This window comes from Mesocricetus auratus, unplaced genomic scaffold (genome assembly GCF_017639785.1).
Source record: "Mesocricetus auratus isolate SY011 unplaced genomic scaffold, BCM_Maur_2.0 Super-Scaffold_100015, whole genome shotgun sequence".
In the NCBI taxonomy this organism is placed as follows: Eukaryota; Metazoa; Chordata; class Mammalia; order Rodentia; family Cricetidae; genus Mesocricetus; species Mesocricetus auratus.
This window is the reverse complement of record NW_024429198.1, coordinates 25735642-25756459: the sequence shown is the minus strand read 5'-3', so window position 1 is coordinate 25756459 and position 20818 is coordinate 25735642. Positions and strand designations below refer to the sequence as shown.

Sequence of the window (20818 nt, the reverse complement as noted above, 5' to 3'; positions counted from 1 at the left end):
GTCTCAGATCATTTCAATTCTGTAAATGATGTTATGTAAAATAGTCAACAAGGTAATTCTGGAGACAAACATGAGCTCTGAGAGTCAGAAATTATCACTGCAGACACCATTTCCTACAGAGTAGCTACCCTCCACACCCTAAAGAGGCACTCTGATTGTTTCCTGGACATTAACCCTGGATCCTTGTTAGCTAGCACCACATGCTAAAATCCCTGGTTTCTGACTGGGAATATAAAACATCACTTTTTTTCTGCAATAAAACCAACTCTGCAAAGTCACCAAAGCCAGGCCAGTCAGGCAGAGTTCATCTTACTCCAGGCCTACTGACATGAATAAAGTTGAATCCTACATTCTTGGTCAAAGCCAAAAGATGAGCAATGACAGGAACTTCTTCCCTAAGGTGAAGGACTTTCTGGAATGCCTTTCAACCCATCCAGGTATACAGATGTTCAAAAATAGGCCTAAGACTCTAAGTTAAGGAATGAACTCTCCATATTATTTATTCACCGATATAAGGAGGTCATTTTCTTTTTTCAAATTTTATTTTTTTTAAACTTAGAAATTCAAGTTGTGCATTGATCCACACAAATGGAATAACCATTTCTCTCAAAGACATAAAAGAGTGGTTTTTTTGAATGATTTGTCAGAATTTGTTTTTGAGGACCCATTAAATATAGATGAAGTTTTCTAGAAAGATCTGTGCAAGCACACTGATAGTTTTTCACTGTCAAAACTAAATGTAGAAGGGTAACTCTTTTTTACCCCATGAGGTCCTGTCTGTCAGAATTCCAGGTTACCTCTTGGGTAAAGGGCGATCTGGAACATCCTACATCAAACACAGAGCTCAGAGCTCCCCCATGCACAGTTCAGAAGAGGCTCACTCCCTGCTGTCACCACTCCAGTTGCTTTGCTTTGATCCTCTGATAGCTGACTGGACTTCTGCCCTGCCCTTGAGAATAGTCCTGACCCTGAGAAAAGTGGCCTCCCACAATGCCCACTATTTTCCTCGAACGTTTCTGGGATAATCCAAGCATACAACAAGTGCTGTGCCCGGACAGGCTGTGAGACAAGGAGCCACAGGTGATTTTCTGTGCACACCAGGTGGGGGCTCTACAAGTGTTTTCTTCCTTTCCACTTCCTTCAACCTTCTCTCTCTTCCAGCAAAGCAAGATGCTACCTGAGAGTCATCAATGTTACTCAGTGAGGTCAAAGGTGAGTTGGGGTGTAGTTCCCACATAGGTAGTCTAGACACTCCAACATGTATGCACTTTCCCATTTATGATGAAAATGGAGTACAGTGTGAAAACCATTTTGTTGTAGAACAAAGTGCTATTAAATCACATTGGGCAACAGTGTGAGATTGACTTGTCACCCTTTACTCTATTTTCAGTATCTACTGTGACTTGCCATCTTTAACTTCATCACTCATAATTAAGAAAGGTGAGTTTGCACTAAAGCTGTACAGTTCCCAAGGCTTTGTGTACCTGGACAGGTCTGTGTGTTGCAGACTGCCTCCTCCGTGTGCAGTCCCAGGCAGATGTCTCCTCCATAGGCTGGGGCTGGATTCGTACACGAGCGGGTCCTCATGTAGTGTCCGCCCCCGCAGGTTGCTGAGCATTTTGACCAGGATGACCAACAAGACCACATGCCATCCACTGGAAAAGGACACAAAAACATAGCACATCTGAAGTCCCCACCAGACCAATATGACATAGCTAGAGATAAGATAAGCCACATACAAGACAGCGATACATACACCAAGAAGCCACTAATGGTGTGGGGACATCTGTGGTTTCCTAGATACAGATTTAGAGAATCCTTCCAGAGTCCTTCCACTAACTAGTTCCCTTGTTTGCTCTTCAGAAAAAATATTTCTAAACATATGCTGGTAAGCATCGGCATGGCATAGATGTTCAAAGTATGTGACTTGAAACTTCTAGCTCAGGAACCATGAATTATGTGCTGTAAAAATTAGTATGAAGCACCCGGCTAGGCCTCACCATGGCTGGTTTTACTACCTAGTTGGCTTGAAATGACGTAAGCTAAGAATCAATAGCTCAGGCAACAGACCTCCCTACAATCCACATCATGTCTGACATCCATGTTGGATTCTGCCCAGGGTTTGAATCACCATTTAATGTATTCTAAGTAAAACTGGCTCATGAGAAGATCAAACACCCTGAAGCTTAGATGCTTATTTCTTCCAAGGGAAGAAAGCAATTAGTTACCGAGAACTACTTGTGCTGAAATGAAATTTATATATTAAGTATCTCAATGGACAAGGAAAGAAAACCCTCAGTCTTGCAGTTCTAGTTAGAAACTCGACTGCTGCAATAAGATAAAAACAGCGGTGAAGTCACAAGATAAAGCTGCATGACTAACCCCCAAATACCAGTCACACTGTGGGAGATCCAGTGGACAATGTGGAGCATTTACAGCCTCTCAGCTCATGGGAACATATGGTGATGATTCCTCAGCCTGCTGAGCCGGAACCTCACAGGTCTACACTGAGGAGGAGCAACGCTTTTCCTCCTCTAAAGGGACATTGAGAAGTCTCTCTGTCTCCCCCTGTGGAAGCCCAAGGATACTGCAGATAGAAAGCACACTGTCCTCAGGGTCCCATGGGTTTCTCTATTGTTGCCTGGAGAGGCCACACCTGCCAGAGTCCCCAGTGTGATTCACTGTGTCCTTTCCATCATATCCTTAGTGTTCCTTTTCCCTGAACCTTGTTCTTTACAGAAGAAAGAGAAATGGAATGCGCCGAGTTAAATCGGATCAAATGAACTTATGTTACGCTGGGTTTTATGGGTGACGAAGTGCAACTCTAAGTTGCTTTTGTCTTATTTGAATACACATGGCAACAAAGAACCAGCTGTTGCCTTTAGCTTTGCCAGCTAAGGTTTGCAGTCTTGGGTCTTTACTGCTGCATCAAGTGTGTCAGGAGAAAAAAGTCATGATGAGAAACAGTCACGTGGCTCTCAGTTTTGAGATAAATCATGCAGGGGCAGGTTCAGAAGGTGAAGAAGAATTGTCTTAGCAAGGGCTTGTCTTTACTATTATATACTTACTTCTTTACTTAAGTTAGTGCCACAGGCAGAACCAGAGTATCCAGAATTTGAGATAAGCACTCCATTGCTCAGCTGTATCCCCAGCCCAGCTAAACCCTCATGGGCATGCATACAAAGACCAGAGTAGGAAACTGGGTGTCTTCTACTACTATTCTCTATCTTATTGTCTTGAGGCAGGGTCTCTCACTAACCAGGGTCTCTCACTGAACCAGACCACCATGCTGGCTAGGCTCACTGGTGAGGGAGCTTTTGGGAACTGCCTATTTCTGCCTTCAATGTTGTTGCTACAGGAACATGCAGCCATGCCCATTTATGTGGATGATGAGAATTCAAATGCAAATCCTCTTGTTTTCATAACAAGTACTGTGACCACTGATCTGCTTGCAATCTCTGAGAGTATTTTTTTAAAAATGACAGTGCACCCTGGTGGTAGTGGTGCATGCCTTTAATCCCAGCATTCAGGAAGCAGAGGCAGGCAGAATTCTGTGAGTTCAAGGACAGCCTGATCTACAAAGGGACACAGAGAAACCCTGTCTCAAAATATCAAAAATAAATAAATTATGGTGCTTTTTGTAATAGTTCACTAGGAACCTAGTACAGTTGAAAACATCACTTTATTTTCAAGAATATGCTCTAAGTTATGTAAAAATTACCCTAAATATGGATTCCTTTGGTCATATAGCTCAACCTCCACAGTGCAGGCGGGTTTCCCACCACCTCATATCTGAGTTACAGACTATGACATTTTTAGAGTTTTATGGGTGGTAGATGATAAATCTGATGCTCACACATTCAACCTTGAATTTGCCAGTCCCTTGTGCAGAGACATGAACAATTCTACAAAGGAATCTTGTTTTTTAAAAGAAAACCAAGGACAGAGTTATTTTTAAGATATGCAGGCCATGTACACATAGTCTTGGCTCAACAGAAAGTCAACAAAAAAATTTTAACTATCCACAGATGATTCTATCAGAGTGTCCTAAAGATGGACAAGAACATTTACCCTCAGGGACCAGGACCACATCCAAGCATCTCTAGGACTCCACATGGCTACTAATGGACACAAGAAACTAAGCTTGGAGTCTAGAGAAGACAGAGTGATGGAGGGAACTTTACATTCCTATGTCATTCTCCTTGGCTCCAATTCACAGCCCTGATTATTGAGATATCGCCCACGCTGCCTCCAAGCACCCTGGGGAGGAATCTTTCCACATGGGCTGTGGGAAAGAACAACTCTGTGACCTTTCCCAGCATCTTAGCTTCAGTTTGGCTGGGAAAGTTGTGTGGTTTGAAGAGGAATAGCCTGAGGCTGGAGAAATTCAAGCATAGAGGCCTCATGGGATCAGTAAGTTGTAGGAGCAAAGACATCGTTGAGAATCGCTGCTACAGGTAAATGGAAGGAACTAGACAACATCATGTTGGGTGCTGTAACTCAGACCTAGAAAGTCAATGTTGCATGTTGTCTCATGTCTGATGTTCTTAGCTACAAATTGTCAGATGTGATTATATAATCTGCAGTAACTATAGAAACCAGGAAAGTAAAAGGGGACCATCATGGAGTGGTTGTAATGGGGAGCAATAGAGAAGGAGATCTAGAGTACAAGTGATTGAGGGGAGTGGGAAATAGGGACTTTAACAAGGAGAGGGGAGGAAGACAAACACAGAAAGAAGGTAAAATAACAGTAGGGTGTCTGAAAAACTCATAAGGAATCGTAACTATTAGCTATGTACCTACAGATATCTATAATACATATAAGTATATATACATAAAATGTAAACAAAAATTTCCCATATGGGCTGACAATATTCCCCCAAGAGCCATAGACTATCTAACAAAAACCCAGTGACAGGTCTAAAAAACACTCTTTTGAGTTGTTGGTCAGGTTATCCAAGATAATTTTCAAACACTATAGATTATTTTTGTTGCCCCTGGTTGCCTTCTAGAGAAGTAACATAAGTCCCTATTTCTGAAAATACCCATTTACTTTAGACACAGGGTCCACAGGATCTGAGCTGATCTGACCCAAAATCCTGCTCCCTGAGGACTAGTTTTTATGATACCCAGAAGGTACAAGGGAAGTTTCCAAAAGAGACAAGTAACCAGTAGTCTACTCATCTGTGATGCTACTCATCTGTGATGCCTATGAACCACAATGAACATCATGGTTCTCTAATTCTACGGGTACAGTAGTTACACACACTTTAGCAGTTACCAACAGCTCTCTCATTGGACTTCAGGCTGACTCAACAAGAGGGAAATCATACCTGGTATTGGAAAGCTAGCTAACTACCTCGGACTAGTGAAGTCAGGGATCTTGGAGGATAACATACAACTGTTAATTTACTAAAGCAGCACAATTGCACAAATCCCAACCATATTCTAAATATTTATACGAATAGCCATAGATGAGTATAGTTGCCTCATCAAGAGTATTTCTCTTTGTAACAGACACACATTATTACAGCACACCACAATAGATGAAAATACAGAATTGTGGAGCTCAGTCATAGTGGATAACATCTACAACACAAATATGCACTCAAGGCTCAGGTGGAATGGTGAGGAGGAGTAAAGGCTGTAAGAGTAAGAACATCGGGAGTTAAGTGTGAGATCAGGGAGTTAAGTATGTCCTAATAATTTCACAAATTACATCCATTAAATCTCACCAACAAAATGGTGTGCCCAGGGACAAGGCTATAATGGCTTTAAGACTCTGTATTAAAGAGTCTGAGACTATGAGAACGCCATATGACACACAGCCCTACTAATGACCAGAAGAGAAGCCTGTCCTTAGAGGGTTTCATTCATGAGGTGGGCCCTCTATGCAAAAGGTGAGATGGAACAGAACTGGCTGGTGTCTCTGTAACATTGTTGCAGCCATGACTCTATGGACTTGGTAGAGGTAATATTGGAAGGGTTGGGTCTATTTGCATCCTGAAAGTGGCTAACATGTATTTTGGAAACAACACATATTTCTGCAAGCTAGTGACTGGGCTTAGATTGTAAGACTGGCATATGTCCTGCATAGTTCGATGTCAGTTTGATACATGCTAAAGTCATCTGAGAGGAACCTCAATAAAGAAAATGTCTCCATAAATTCCAAGTACAGACATGCCTGCAGGGAATTGTCTTAATTAGTGATCAATAGGGGAAGGCCCAGTCTATCATGTGTGGTGGTACCATCCAGAGGATATTAATCTTGGGTTTTATAAGAAAGCAGGCTGATCAAGCCAGAGGGAGCAAGCAAGGAGGCAGCAGCAGTCCTCCATGACCTCTGCATCAGCTCCTGCTTCCAGGTTCCTGCCCCATTTGAGTTCCTGCCATAGCTGCTTTTGATGATAAACTATTATATGGAACTATGAGTGGAATATACCCATTCTTCCTCATGCTATTTTGATCATGGTGTTTCATCATAGCAATAGTAAGCCTAAGACAAAGTGGTGTATGGGGATTTGTGGTTTCTTGCAAAATCGAAAGAAAATAGACATTAATCATTCTACCTTGTGTTTGTCTTTGTGCCAGGAAATATGGGAGGAGAACCTTGCTAGGACTAAGCTAGCTGCATGCATGCCTAAATAGAGACTAGAGGAAAATTTTAAACTAGTGGGAATGATTTGGGACTAGACAGCTAGGGTAGGTTAGGAATCCAGGCCTCTTCAGTTATACCTGTTTCTTTCATCCTGTCTATTACCAAGAGATACCACCATCACCCCACACATTTTCTTAAGAACATACCATATATATATATATATATATATGTATGTATGTATGTATATCCAGTAGCCTCCAGTGGCTTTCAGTTCTTAAAGGCTACAGGCATATGACTTTCCCAGTCTTTTTAATACTGTGATCTACTTACCTGGGCAAGGTAAAATGTTGCATTCCTGGAACTCCAGGGATGGGCCAAGGCATGGCATGCCCCCATACTTGGGTTCTGGGTTGTTGCAAACACGCTTCCGGTTCCGAATGCCCCTGCTGCAGTCTCGGCTGCACTGTGACCAGGAAGTCCAGGCTGACCATGCCCCGTTGACGGTATGGGCAGAGTATCTGCCTGCTCGTAGAAAGTCTGCAGAAAGTCCTGCCAAGGAAACCCAAGATGTGACTTGCAGGAGTTTTTACTCCTGTACAGGCTGTGTGCTTCATGTCTAGAAATACCCAAATATTCATCTGAACTCTTCACACCTCTCTGTAGCAGAGTGGAAGCCTCCTATAACTCAAGCCTGTTTCCTGCAGCTGCTATCTGATTAGGATGCGCATGGTACTTTATCTGAATGTGCTAACACATTTGCAGCCAGTAAATTCACACTGGTAATTCTCCTCTTTGTAGACACCTCTAAAGAATGCCCCTGCTTTACTTCCCTTAGGAGTTCTACTGAAAACTGTCCTCACCACCATGGGGCTGGTGCTACAGGAAGGACACTCATCTGGAAAAGGGGACACAGCTTAGACCTGTTCCTTTACAGTTAACCTTTTCAGTGTTAAGTCACACTGTAAAGTGATCAGAGTTAATCCCTCTTGATTCACAGGCCATGAAGACAACAGTTTGCTCCTGAGAGATCACCCAGATCCACCCCTGAAGAAGCTTGCCACGCATCTTATGATGTTGCAAGTATGGGTAGGGAGTAGGGGTGCTGGTGGGGGATGGGGCAAGGACAGATGAGCATTATAAGGATACATGAATTATTTTTGAAGATGCCTTGCATGTCAGGCCTGCTCTGAGCATTTTAACTTGTTCAATCAAACTCAGTCAAAAATTTGCTTGAAGAAGATACAGCCTGACTTGCAATATTAAACCCATTCAGTTAGTGTCTCACAGACAGTGATGTCTTCTCAAACACCTTGCTAGCTCTTTGGTGAGGCATTGGGCAATTGCTCTTCCAAGCAAGGAATACCCAACACCCACAGCCATTCCCAAGCTACTCTCTGGTTTGGTGAAGTGCGAGCAGGATGATCATCTGAGACAAGGTATTAGGAATAGCTTTCTGAACCCAGCCAGTGTCTTGTGGGCTATCAATAAACAAACAATGATGGGCAATTGAGCCTCCTTTTGTGTGATCAGAGGCACATGAATTCAATTTCCAGTTTTCAAGACATCAATAGCATTATGTGAGGATTAATAAGAACTCAAAGTCAGCAAAACATAAGACTGTTTGCATGTCTGTGTACCATGGGCAATGCTTAGGGTTTTAATAAAATAGAGGCTATCTTTTTATAAATGTGCTTTTACAAAAATGTATACATTTTTATAAAATAAATTTTTTTCATGAATACTCTATACTATTAATATTCAAACACACTAGATTTGATTTTATTTGTATCTCAGGATGGAAAGAATAAAGAATTACATGTTCGTAGAGGAAAATAAAGTCAATTGTAAAGATATATCATGTTTCATTTCAACATTTCACTTTGGTGGTACAGTAAATAAATGTCAGGGCCTGTACATAATAAGGATGTAAGTAAATTGATAAAAAGGTTGCCATACCCAACAATAAAATGAAGGAAGATCAGCTAAATAACTTAAGATGAACAATTAATAATATTTTAGGATATGTGTTTTCCACTTAGACTTCAAAAGACTTCGTAGGGCATAGCAGTATTTAAGACATTGTATGTGATATGATTTAGATATTATTTGGGATATAATGGGAAAAACTGAAATAATATCTGAAATTCATCTTTGTAGTCTCATATTTTATCCTACAATCCTGACTAAAATGAGATCACCCTTTACAGAATATACATTTTTCAACTGGACCTCCTGTTACCCTTCTCTTGGAATTTCAAGTAAATCTTTTCTTCCAGCAACAGCAGGTTTTTATAAAAGAAGCCAGAGTGGCTGTTATTTGCTGCTCCTATTTCATGTGATGGTTTTAGTTCTAAGTAGTGCATTTATTTTCACAATACCCTTCTTCAGAGTAGAACCTTTCCCTCTTAAGAGACACCTGTATTCTGTTGTTAAAACAACTGTGTCTTGTTGAACTGTAGGCATCAGTGATCTGAGATATGTTCATACCTGCACATATAGAGGATGGATGGAGAGGGGTGCTTTGGAAGTGAATAATTCTCAATAAAAAATGTTGCTCCTCAGGTATCCAGGCAGGCTCCCAGAGAAAGCACGGGGATCTGTGACACAGGGTGGGCAGTGTGGCCCATCCCTTAGAGCTTGACTGGAGTCCTCTACCAATGTGACATATCTAATCCGCCCTGTGTCTGAAGTCAGCCTGTGAACACCAGCACTCAAGTTGGGAGAATCAAGGAAGATCACACTCACAGGGCTCTAAGAAAGCTCGTGAATGTTCTGTTACAGATGTAACTGTCTTTCTCACGACGCCTTCCTCTGGACACTCCTGTATGACTGTCCCTTTCCTTTTAAGAACTAGAATATATTCTGTACAATTAGATAAAAGTATTTTAAAAAGGGAAGAAGAAAGCATATAATGAAGCATGGGGAAAAGGCTCAAACATTCCTGCAGTGTCCAGGAGTGAATTCCAGGGAGAGATCTGCCAGAGAAGCTGTCGTGGGCAGTGTCCGGGCCGGGCAGAGCACAGGACTGGATCTGCCTTGGCTCTCCACACCCACATTCTAAGCATTCACAAAACCACTAGTACAAAGAACTATCTATCAGCGTAGTTAGATCCAATGTTCTATTTAACAGAAAAATCACTTTATAGTATAAATAAGGAAATGTGCTTCTAATGCCTCTGTCTACTTTAGCACCCTCTCACCTGCCTCCAGAACAGGGTTTCTTGATGTGACAGCCTTGACTGTCCTAGAACTCACTCTGTAGACCATACTGGCCTTGAACTCACAAAGATCTGTCTGCCTCTGCCTCTGCCTCCCGAGTGCTGGTGTTAAAGGCATGTGCCACCATTTCCTGGCTTTTTAAAAAGGGGAAAAATCTAATTTTCAGCTCCGATTTTTATGACAGTTATTCCTTCATCATATTCTCTTATACTAAATCAGTCTCAAAAAACTATTCTGAATCCACCATAGGCATAACATTGTTTGAACTGGGGCTCCCCCTAGTCTTCCATTGCCTTAGAGACAAGGTTAAGGGCTTTGCAAGGAGTGGCCCCACCCACAGAACCTCCTTACCATCCGTGGAGCAGCCGCTGGTCCCATCACTAGAACAGTACCGCATCTCAATCCTCTGCCTCCCCACTTCCAGCAAGTTTGGGTCTGGTAGGCGAGCTTTACAGGTGTATCTGAACCGCTGCTCATAGTGACCACCATTGTCCGAGATGTTGACAGGTGTCCATGGGGTCCACGGTGTGGTCTTCTTCAACTCTGGGCATGCATTGGTGTTACAAGGCTGGTACTCCTGGAGGAGAGGATGGATAACATGTCTTACCGTCCCCTCCACTGCATGCAGTACACAGCTAGCTCAGGAGAGTCCTTTTAAGGTATGCCCTTGGTCTTCAAAACTTTGGGGCCTAAGACACTTGAAGCTACTTCACAAAATCAAAACCATATTTATGTTAAACGGTCACTTAACAGACACTTAATTTTCAAGTTACCTTCAAAAGAATCCTGTGGTTTCTCCTATATAGACAATGAAATTGAGAAAACAAACAAAATTGCATGTGAAAAAACCATGGCAACTACATAAAATGACATGTTCCTTTTTCTTAAGAAGTTATTCACAATGCTGTTTATCTTGGTGTTAGTTTAGCTATCTTACTAAAACCTTAGAACCAGAATATGCTGTTTAGACCCCAGAAGTTTTAGTTTGAGAATGATGGACACTAGAAGCCCTGGTAGAAGATCCACATCATCAGAGTGGGGGAGTATCCATATGGCACAGGGCATGATGTCCGGCTGGTAAGATTTCCCCTCTACTCCCCCTATGAATCTGTGACACTACTCAGTTTCTCCTCCATCCTGCTGTACCCACAGATAACCACAGGTTGGAAGGTTTGGGATCTCAGTAGAGATGTGAAGATCTATAAAGTGAGACACACTGTCTGGGTGGTGTGTAAACAGGACACAGGTGATAGAAAGGTGTCTGGCACACTTACTTATGTACTTTGCGATAAATACTATGCATACTGAATGCATAGTAAATAGTAGACCCTTGAGATAGTTCTGTGTCCCAATTCCTACAATTAGCATTAAGGTTATTTCACCAGGAAAAAACTAAAAACACAATGCACCTACTCATGAACATACTGTAAAATTTCAAATTTATGCTAAATCAAGTATAAAGCAGGAGCTACGCCATTTTCAGGACACAACAGCAGCATTGCACTCACGAACTCACAGTGGCTGTGGCTGTGTGCATGAAACCTGCACAAGATCAAGCCAGCGTGGATAACAGAGAGGCTAATGAAATCCTACACCTACCTAAAATACTATTGGCAACTGACGACTGACAGGGGGAGTCAGTTTTATTCAGGGATGTGACTCTTGAGAAGCTACCCATGTTCCTGTGGATACTCCAACACTCAGACATTTGTAGCAAAGTCCACACTAAGTGGACACAGCGGGCTTTCTAAAAAAAAGGAGCACATGAAGTTTGGGGGCAAATGTGGTGGGGAGATGGGAGTAAGTGAAGGGGAGGGAATTTGGGGTAGATTAGAAAAAGAAACATATTCCTGTATGAAATACTCAAAGAAAAACCAGTGGAAAAGCAAGCATAGCTATATTGCATGCTCTGTATTTCTGTGCTAGGCCTTTTTTTCTTTTTTCTTTCCTGTTGGGGAAGTCATCATTTTTCTTAGATGGCTTCCTGTTTGCTGGAGTAAATCCTGTACTGGCATTCTTAAGTAAGGTCGCCTTTAAGACAAACACCCTCACATAACATTTTCATGTGTTAATCTATGCGTAAACAATCCACATGTGTTCAGATATTGGTAGAGATTTGAGGTCGAGAATGAATTTCCTTCAGAGAGGAACACTTCTTGTGTTCCTATGTCCCAGTGACACAGCTGAAAAGTGCAATGTTAGCTGATTAGCTACCTGCGTTTGCATCATTTGCAAAACTATTTTAACTTATAAATTGATTTTAACTTATAAAGCCTTATAATTTTTCATGTTTTAGAAATTTTCTTGATGGCTTTGACATGAGATTTCTATCCCCCTCCTTTGTTCTTGTTGAAATTTCTATCATCTATATATGATCTCTTGGTTCAACTTTGATTATCTCATCTCTTATCTCTCTCTTTTTATTTCATTATCCCCTCTTATATTTCAGGGGAGTTCCAAATTCATTCCTTTTTCTATTGTTTCCATAAATAGTTTGGGAGTACAGAGACAACTTTTATGCTCAGCCTGGAAATTCCTGAAACACAATTTCTAAATGCCAACCAATACCAATAGGCAACTGAGAAGCAGGTCCCTCTAAACCTGACATCTGGGTTGGTGGCCATGTTAACTCTTTTCTGCACAGCTCCATCTCTGTCAGTCTAGATTCATTTATGTTTTCACTGAAAATAATGAAGCCTTTTCTTATTTTTTCTGTGTTTCTGGGGTTAGAGCTTAGCAAACCAATCTCCCTAATATAGAACTAGTGAGTTTTTAGTAATGGTCACCCCTGTGGGCCCGTGACAGTAGCTTAAACTGAAAGGCTAATGCACTATTATCTCATCATGGTTCTAATTATTCCAAGTAGTGCTCTCATAATTTTCTTCCTTTTTTACAGTGAGAAATACTCAGGAGGTATGCTTGTAACACAAGAGGAATTTAACACAGAATGTGTAAAACCACTATAGGTGTTCCTCTGACTTGATATTTGTAATCATTCCTACCAGTTCACATCAGCCTCACGCCAACAAAACTAGAAAGATGTGTGACTTCACTTTTCCCTGCGAACAGAAAAGTTTGGATGCTGCCTCTTAAATAGAAGAATAGACCCAATAAATTCTATAAACCCACTTGGGTGAGGAGCTGGATGCAGCATGTGCGTGTTGTCTTGCATAGAGGCTGTCAGACAATGGGGAATAAGTCTCTATCTTAAGCCTTCATTGCCTATTGTTAGGGGTTGCTGGATTGAGAGAACCATACAACACTATTGTCTGATGCCTCATGTCAGCTTGGCTGGGCAAGCGTTCAAGAATCATCTTGACTTAAAAAAGCCTCCAAGGGGTTGACTCATGAACTGTGTAGTTCTTAAACACCAACAGCTTCCATGTTGCTTGTAGAACAGTTGTGGTTTTCTACCCATGAAATTACTCCCAATCAATAATTCCTATCTTCTTTACAGCAGATGTTATCCGACCTTTGAAATCTGTGCCTGGAACTTGCATTGGAAAGTAGGTGCCAGTGTCTGGGTTGGCATGGTGCAGAAGGACAGAATGACACACATCCCTATGAGTGAGTATAGCTGCTCAGTTTGGATTCATTATACCCAGGTCTCCAACAATGCATCTGTCTCCATGTTTGTATCACCTCAAAAGTTTAGCAGGCAACTCAGAACTTGGCTCACCTGCCTCTGAGGCTGGTTCATGCTTTGCATTTTGTGTGAATTATCTGATTATGGCTAGGAAACAGTGAGACCAATCTTTTTTGTCTTAATTCCCCAAATTAGCCAGTAATTCAATTTAATTGTAACCCTTAGATGGTTTAACTGAATCTGTATGCTACAGTTTACTGTTGCAAAGACTATCCAAATTTGAAGGCAACATGAATGGCCAGCATGCCATGAAACAATAAAGAGATATTGACTGTTAAAAAACCATTTTAAGGAGTTAATTGCTATTATTGGCCACACACCAGTCTTACTAGTCTGGTAGAAATTAATAGACAGGAATATCTACTAACTCAATTTTAAGAAACTCCTCCTAATGTGCCCCCATGGATTCTCCGAGTCAGCAAGGATAAAACCATCCATTTAAAATTTTAATGGAGAAATCTGTGAGATACTCAGTTGCCCTCTGCCCACTTGTTTGCTAAGTCCCGTACGAGTAGCCTCCTGAGTTCATTTCCTGGCCCCATCTTAACCACCTGTCTTCTCTTTCAGAAGACAATGGCCATCACTCATTACACCAGGCTCCTGTTGGAGAAACAAGGCATGCACTCCATTAATCCTTGATTATCTGTCTAAATTCCACCTCCATTGCTACACTGCAAGTTTTCATGGAAAAAAAGAACCTTAACATTTTTATCTTACACCATCAGTTTCAAGCAGTTACACAATTTGCTTGGTGAATGGGCAAACCATATTGAACATGGTTCGGACAAGCCTATTTAAGGGGAATTTGCATACATTTGGGGAGCAAATACAGATGGTTAAGTGGAGCCTCATGCTTTGCTGTTTACTTTTTCTTTGAAAAATCTAAAACAGCTTACAGATTAAAAGTGAAGTAGAGAGATGGAGAAGATCCAAGAAGCAGTTTCATGCTGTATGCGCAGCACAATGCGGGAGCAGCATCCTTGACGTCATTGCATCAGGTGCTGAATATACAAACCAGTTTATGCTCATGTAGAATACTTGTGGTTTCTGTGTGCATCTATCAAGCTCTCATTCAATAACTTAACTTGGCATGCAGAGACAGAAAGCCAGCCTTCATAAAAGAAACAACAAATCAATCCAATTGTGTTAACAAACTGCCCATTGCGGGTGCCTCTGCAGGCCAATAGACCCAAGACCACAAAGAAAAGATTAAAAGGGAGTTCTGAGAATTAGTTTATTGATACCTAGAATGGTAGGCAAGTAAGGAAAGTCATTGATTCAGACAAACATGACCATGGAGTGGCCAGATCACCACCAAAATAGAGCAACAGAAATTAAGTCTTTTGTCAAAATAGTCCAAGGTAACATGAAACAATTTTTGAGATGCTAGGTATGGGTGAATGTGGGAATTATTACTGCATGGTGATAAAAAATGGAAGGAACTTCAGGTGGACAGCAACAGCCCTGAAGATGTTCCCATACAGGGGCCCAGGGAATGGAAAAGAGTCTCAGGTGTCACACCTGAAAAGAAGTGGAGGATATGGAGTTGGGATCTGGGGATGCTAAAATGGCTTTAGCCAGAAAGGATAGATGTGCCCAGGAAAAACAAAACAAAAACAAAAAGCAAAGCCAACTAACCGAAGAAACAAAAACCCCAGAGATACAGACAGTTCCTCCTCCAACTATTCATTCAGATGAATGAAAACGAGCAAACAGATGCTAAGAAAGTTCACAGAAAGCTGGGCGGTGGTGGCACACACCTTTAATCCCAGCACTCGGGAGGCAGAGGCAGGCGGATCTCTGTGAGTTCGAGGCTGGGCTGGACCGACAGCCTCGAAAACAATACAGAGAAACCCTGTCTTGTAAAAACAAACAAAAAAAAACAAAAAAAAAAAAAAGAAAAAGGAAGAAAGTTCACAGAAGCCAGGAAGACCTAAAACACTATACCTGGGAAGGAATGGCATATCCACAAAGATCCAACACACCTGACAGGCTGCAGTGCCAGCTCCCACAAGCAGGGCAGGACAAGTTTTGAATCCTAAGGCTATTTAGGTACTAAGGAGAACTTCTCTTTTTTTCAGCGAGGAAAAGTTCCCAGAGACAAAATGTTGTCCTGCTTTAATGAAGAGCTGCAAAAGGAAGAACCCAAACCATCACATTGGATTTACATAATTCAACCATATCCCAGCAAAGGACTCTGGTAAATTTTTCAAATAACAAACAGCACAGAAGTAGGTCAAACTTACAATATTAAGCATCCATTCTAAAAATTACGGTTTAAAACAAGTTAAAACCCTACAACCTATTAAGAAAAGTTGACACTGATGCAGAAACATCACAGGCGACAGAAACTGCACTGGATAACACTGATGGACTTTTAACTCTGTTCTACATGCTTCACATGCAAAGAGAAAGACTGCACATATTAAGCAGTGAGCTGAAGGGTATGAGGAAGTGTGACGGTGGCATGGTAACTGCTTACAACACTTGCAGATTACTGCAAAGGATAGAGTGAACCCTGGCTTACTTCATGAGAGCAACTGTAATATGACATCAAAACCAGACGAAGAGTCTGCAGAGAATGAAAATTCAAGCACACATCATCAAAGATGCAGACGAGAAAGTTCTTAATAAGACTTTACTAAATCAAATGCAAATGTGCATATGTCTACATTCTGTGCACATACATAGCAAGTCCTTGCACATGTTGATATCACAGTATTTTTCATGTCTTTAGTACTTGGATGTTTCCAACTGAATAGACCCATTAAGTCATCATAGGTAAAGGCTTCATAAGTGTAAAGTCTTGACTATCCTTTCCACTGTCACTTGGACACACCTTTGGTGTGTCTTGTGTATTCCAGTGATAATATCTGACTTTACACAAGTGGCACTGTTTTTTACCACATAATCAGCCAGCACGGCAACTTCCTGCCACAGCACGTGTGTGTATGTGTGTGCGTGAGTGAACACATTCCTTCTCCTTTAAGCTTACATAATTCCTTTGTAATCAGTTTCATTGTCCACCTTCCATAGGAACTGGAGCGGTACACAAGTCCCTGAGAGGAGGTACAAGAGCAGGCCTCCCAGTAAGTTCTTACTCCATGTATAATCTTTCTGATATCATTAGACACCTGGAACTCCTCATCACCTGCCAGCTGAGGACTCAGGCATGTTGGTCTCCTACCTAGATGGATTTACACACCAAATCTTAGGTTTGAACAGCTGTTCCAAACATGAAGTGCATGCCTTTACATGGGGCTCAAAACATGAAAGGAGACCCAATGATCAACACTAACATTAAACCCTGTGCCCACTGGTCACATACAGTGGTGATGTACAGATCCTAAAGGCTGTTCAAGTTTTCTTGCTACACTGTTACTAGCCAGAGAAGCACAATGGAAAACAAATGAAATGTGAAAATTGCATCGAGGCAGAAGTCCCTGTCCCTCAGAGTGGCATCAGTTCATTAGCATCCCTCAGGGTTGCAGTATACCTTATGAAGACTCATAGGCTTTATAACTTAAAATTAGCCCGCAGAGTGTTAGGTGTCATGATGGCATTCTCAAACCACGTGTGATTAGTAAATCCTCCACCCTCACCCCCGCGCCTACCCCATTTGTGTCTTCCCCTAGTCTCAACTCCACTTTTATTTCCACGGCAAACCCATAGTCAACATTATACTAAACAGGGGAAACATAAGCTGTTTGCTTTAAAAGCAGGAAAGAGAGCGGAGTGCCCACTCTGATTTCTCTTATTCAATTTAGTGGTTGGAGTCTTAGGTAGAGCAGTAAAGCAAAGAGAAGACTGAAAGGAGAAACAAAAAGGGGGTTTGCTGATGAAATCATTTTACTGTCAAGGATTCCACCAGAAAACTCTTGAATATAATAAACATTTTCAGTAAAGTTGCAAAACAACACACAACCTATACCACACACTAGCCCTGCTAGGTCTTCATTGAGTCGTTTATCTGCAAAGCAGTTTCATGGGTCTGTTAGCTTCCATGGCACAACTGAGGGGAGATGAGTATTTCAGCTTTAAAGAGGGAATTGAGCCTAATAGCTCAGGGGTTTCCATGGTAAAACCTGGGAGTGATGGGCATTACAATGACCCTGAAACGGGACTGAGCAAGCCTAGCATTCACTTCCTACCACCTCCCCAATCTGGATTCTTTCAGGTGCAGAATAGCAATAATAACTGTGCTTTCTTACAGAGAAAGGATGTAGACTGTGTGTGTGTGTGTTTGTGTGTATGTTTCTGTGTAAAGTAGAATATATATGTATGCATATAAGAGTAAGCTGGTTTTCCTTCTCTCAAGATGCTTTAGACATTCTTTTCTGTACTGCTGTTGTAGACATATCAAGAGAATACAAAAATCAATGGTGTGCTGGAATCCTTCTTTATTGCTAAGGCTGTGATTTGTAGGTACTTTTGCCTCTGCAAACTTACATCTCAAATGAGAAGATCTATCTATCTACTTTATTCTCTCAGTGAAATGGCTTTAAATTCTTATTCTCCAGGAATGAAAGGCAAAGGTGCAGACATCTTGCAATTAGATAAGAAAGTCCTTATGGGTAAAAGTAAAAGCCACCCTGGAGGGAAGTAATTGGTGACCTTGAGCTCAGATGCCCGTCCTTTCCTTGGATGCATTTGTTCTTTCAGGGACCATGCTACACCCACTAGAGAGCCTGCACAAATTTTAATCATTCTTAGGGTTTTGAGGGTTTTTGAACGAGATAAGGTGAGGTTGTCTTAATGAGACAGGGCTTTGATAGGAATCTCTTGGATCTTGTCTTTAAAAGAATACTTGGGAACCATTGCCCCAGATTATAATAGGGAAATAAACAAACCCAGACCAAAACAAAACCTGTGTAGTTTCTTACCAGAAAGAAAATGTTTGTTGTGCATGCTTCACCATACTTAAAGCCTTCTTCATTTACAAAATTGTGAACGACTGTATGTTTGGATGCAATGGGCTGGGCACTCTGACATGAAACCACAGAAACAGCTTGTCTATAGCAGTTCACCTGGCATAGGCCCCTTGACAACTTGATTATGGTGCCACAGCTCTGATCGTAAGAGAGCTTTCATGGTGAGCAGCCACTCACACACAGGGAGATGCAGGTTCTAAGAAGCCTTCAGGATTCCTCTCCCATAGGCCCTACAGTCTGTATGACCCTACTCCCTCAAATGTTGGTGAGATTTGTGATAATGATGTTGGGTACTAATGTCCTTTATTAGGTCACAAAGTCTATGGTCTTCTAAGAGTAGACAAGAGGGAGATCGTTCTGCTCTCTGAAGAACCAAGATTCCATTAACAAACCTTTTCCTAATTTGTGGCTGTATACAAAGCTAATTGGTGCCACGGAAACACTTAAAAAGATTTGCTTTTCTGACTTTATTAGCATTTATTAGTTGTAAGAAACATTTGGCTTCATTATAGACATTTAATACTATACTCTTACCATCTTAAATCTCCTATTGTCATATCCTGTCTTCTGCCCCAGCTGGTCCCCTTCTTCTACCTCCAACCCCCCCCATATCCATAAAGACAACTTTTGTCAAGAAACATCAAGAAACTCTGGCTTAAAAAAAGATATGTGGAATTCTTAAAATGAGAAATAACAGAGATGGCACGGGAACTGTTCTCAGAAATGTCCATCAGGGTCAAATCAGGACCATGACTCCAGCAACTCAGCTAAGAGTCCCCAGACATGATGCTACAATAGGATAAAGAAGTTCTCCAAGGGACCAGTGATGCTGTTGTAGGGCTGGTTCCACAACTGATTTCATTGACTCAAACAAAAATCAGGACTATAGTTCTAAGGACTGAGACTAATGGAAGTAAGTGTTTTCCACTAAATACATGTAGAATTTCAATATTGAGAATGGAGTCATTTCTTAATAAAATTTGTAGTCTATTAGATGAGGAAGGTCATCTAAATCCTCTTCTCCTTCATGACTTCCCAGTGAGTGCTGAATGTGCAGGGAAGTGGTACTTCATGGTCTTTTCAACCAATGGGTTTTCTCTTCTGAGTAAGTTTATTCCAGTTTGCCAAAGAAGAAAGGTTGGCCAGTCTTTACTCTGAAATTTTGTTCATGCCTAAGTTTATCTGTGACAAGCAGGAGAGCCTAGCAGGTTCCATCCAGTGCTCTATTCCATTAAAACCTCAACATCATAAAAAGAACAATATATTTGTGACTTGTAGTTGCCAAGTACAATAATGAGTTTATACTAAATATCAGACTTGTGGTATATACGGCGCCTTTGTGCTGCACAGCTGCCTGGAAGCAGACACATCACACAGAACGTGGAACTGCTGGGTGTTCTCCAGACATGGTGACTACAGAAGCAACTATCTGTATAGTTGGGCTACATATGGCATAATGTATTTATCTAGCTGAGAAAGCAAGTTTAAATTTAACTTGCACCCACATTCTTATGAGAATCATTTCAGTCTATCTGTGATGGGATCATGTGGTAGAAATTGATTGTCTTCTAAATTGACTCTCATCTTGGTTTACATAAAGCTGTCTTCTTACAGGCTCATAATTCAAATAAAGATTTCATGCTCTAAGAAATAGCAGTAGGAATATTTATTTAATCTAAAAGCCCACATCATGAATCATGCATCTTGAGTATACACAGCTAAGGTCAAGGCCTTTTTGCATTTCATTTCATTGTTGGGAAACACTTAGAACTTTTTTGATGTTTTATGCTAGATTAAATTATTTGGAAAATTAAGAACATACTTTAAAATTGACATATTTCCCCATTAAAAATCCCATGGAATGACATTCCTTTTTGTTCTTTTGGAAATTATACTATGGGAATTTTACTATGTTCTTCTTAAGAAAGAATATTTAAATGACCTTACTTTTATAAATGGCATTGATGAAATATAATCCTATAACATAGGCAGTCTTTCCTGCCAGGACTTAGAGATAATGATCTAAATACATAAGCTTAAGCTTTTATATTTTTCAAAGTAGAAGCACAAGCAATACTGCCCACATAATACTTTGTTTAACAACACTTAAGAAAATAAAAGTTCATGCTTTCCAGGAATTGATCCACCATATGTCTCTCTTTCACTGTTTTGGGAAACCTCTATTATGACAAATGCTGTACTGCATACTCAAGGATTTCTAAATATTAACAATAAAATTTTAAATTATGCAGGTGAACTGGCCCCTCTCCTTATCTGCCCTATGGTGGTGTGGGCTCGGGGAGAGATGCCCTCCACCCACCACACCTCACCATCTATGGCAGGTGGGAGAGATGGCCCTGAGGTCATAAGAGTGGGAGAGCTTCCCTGCCCCTTGTCAGCTGCAGTATTCTGGTATTGGTGACC

General features: G+C 41.1%; 1 protein-coding gene across 2 annotated transcripts in view; it reads right to left on the bottom strand.

The window, feature by feature from the left end:
* The window catches only part of Sema5a (semaphorin 5A), a 427756-nt gene that overhangs the window by 15016 nt on the left and 391922 nt on the right, over positions 1–20818 (bottom strand). For both annotated transcript variants that reach the window (XM_040757698.1, XM_040757699.1), the window contains exons 17-19: positions 10169–10394; positions 6929–7147; positions 1485–1655 (exon numbers count right to left, since the gene is read on the bottom strand). In XM_040757698.1, the coding sequence (XP_040613632.1) occupies positions 1485–1655; positions 6929–7147; positions 10169–10394 (616 nt within the window). The remainder of the gene's footprint in view (positions 1–1484; positions 1656–6928; positions 7148–10168; positions 10395–20818) is intronic.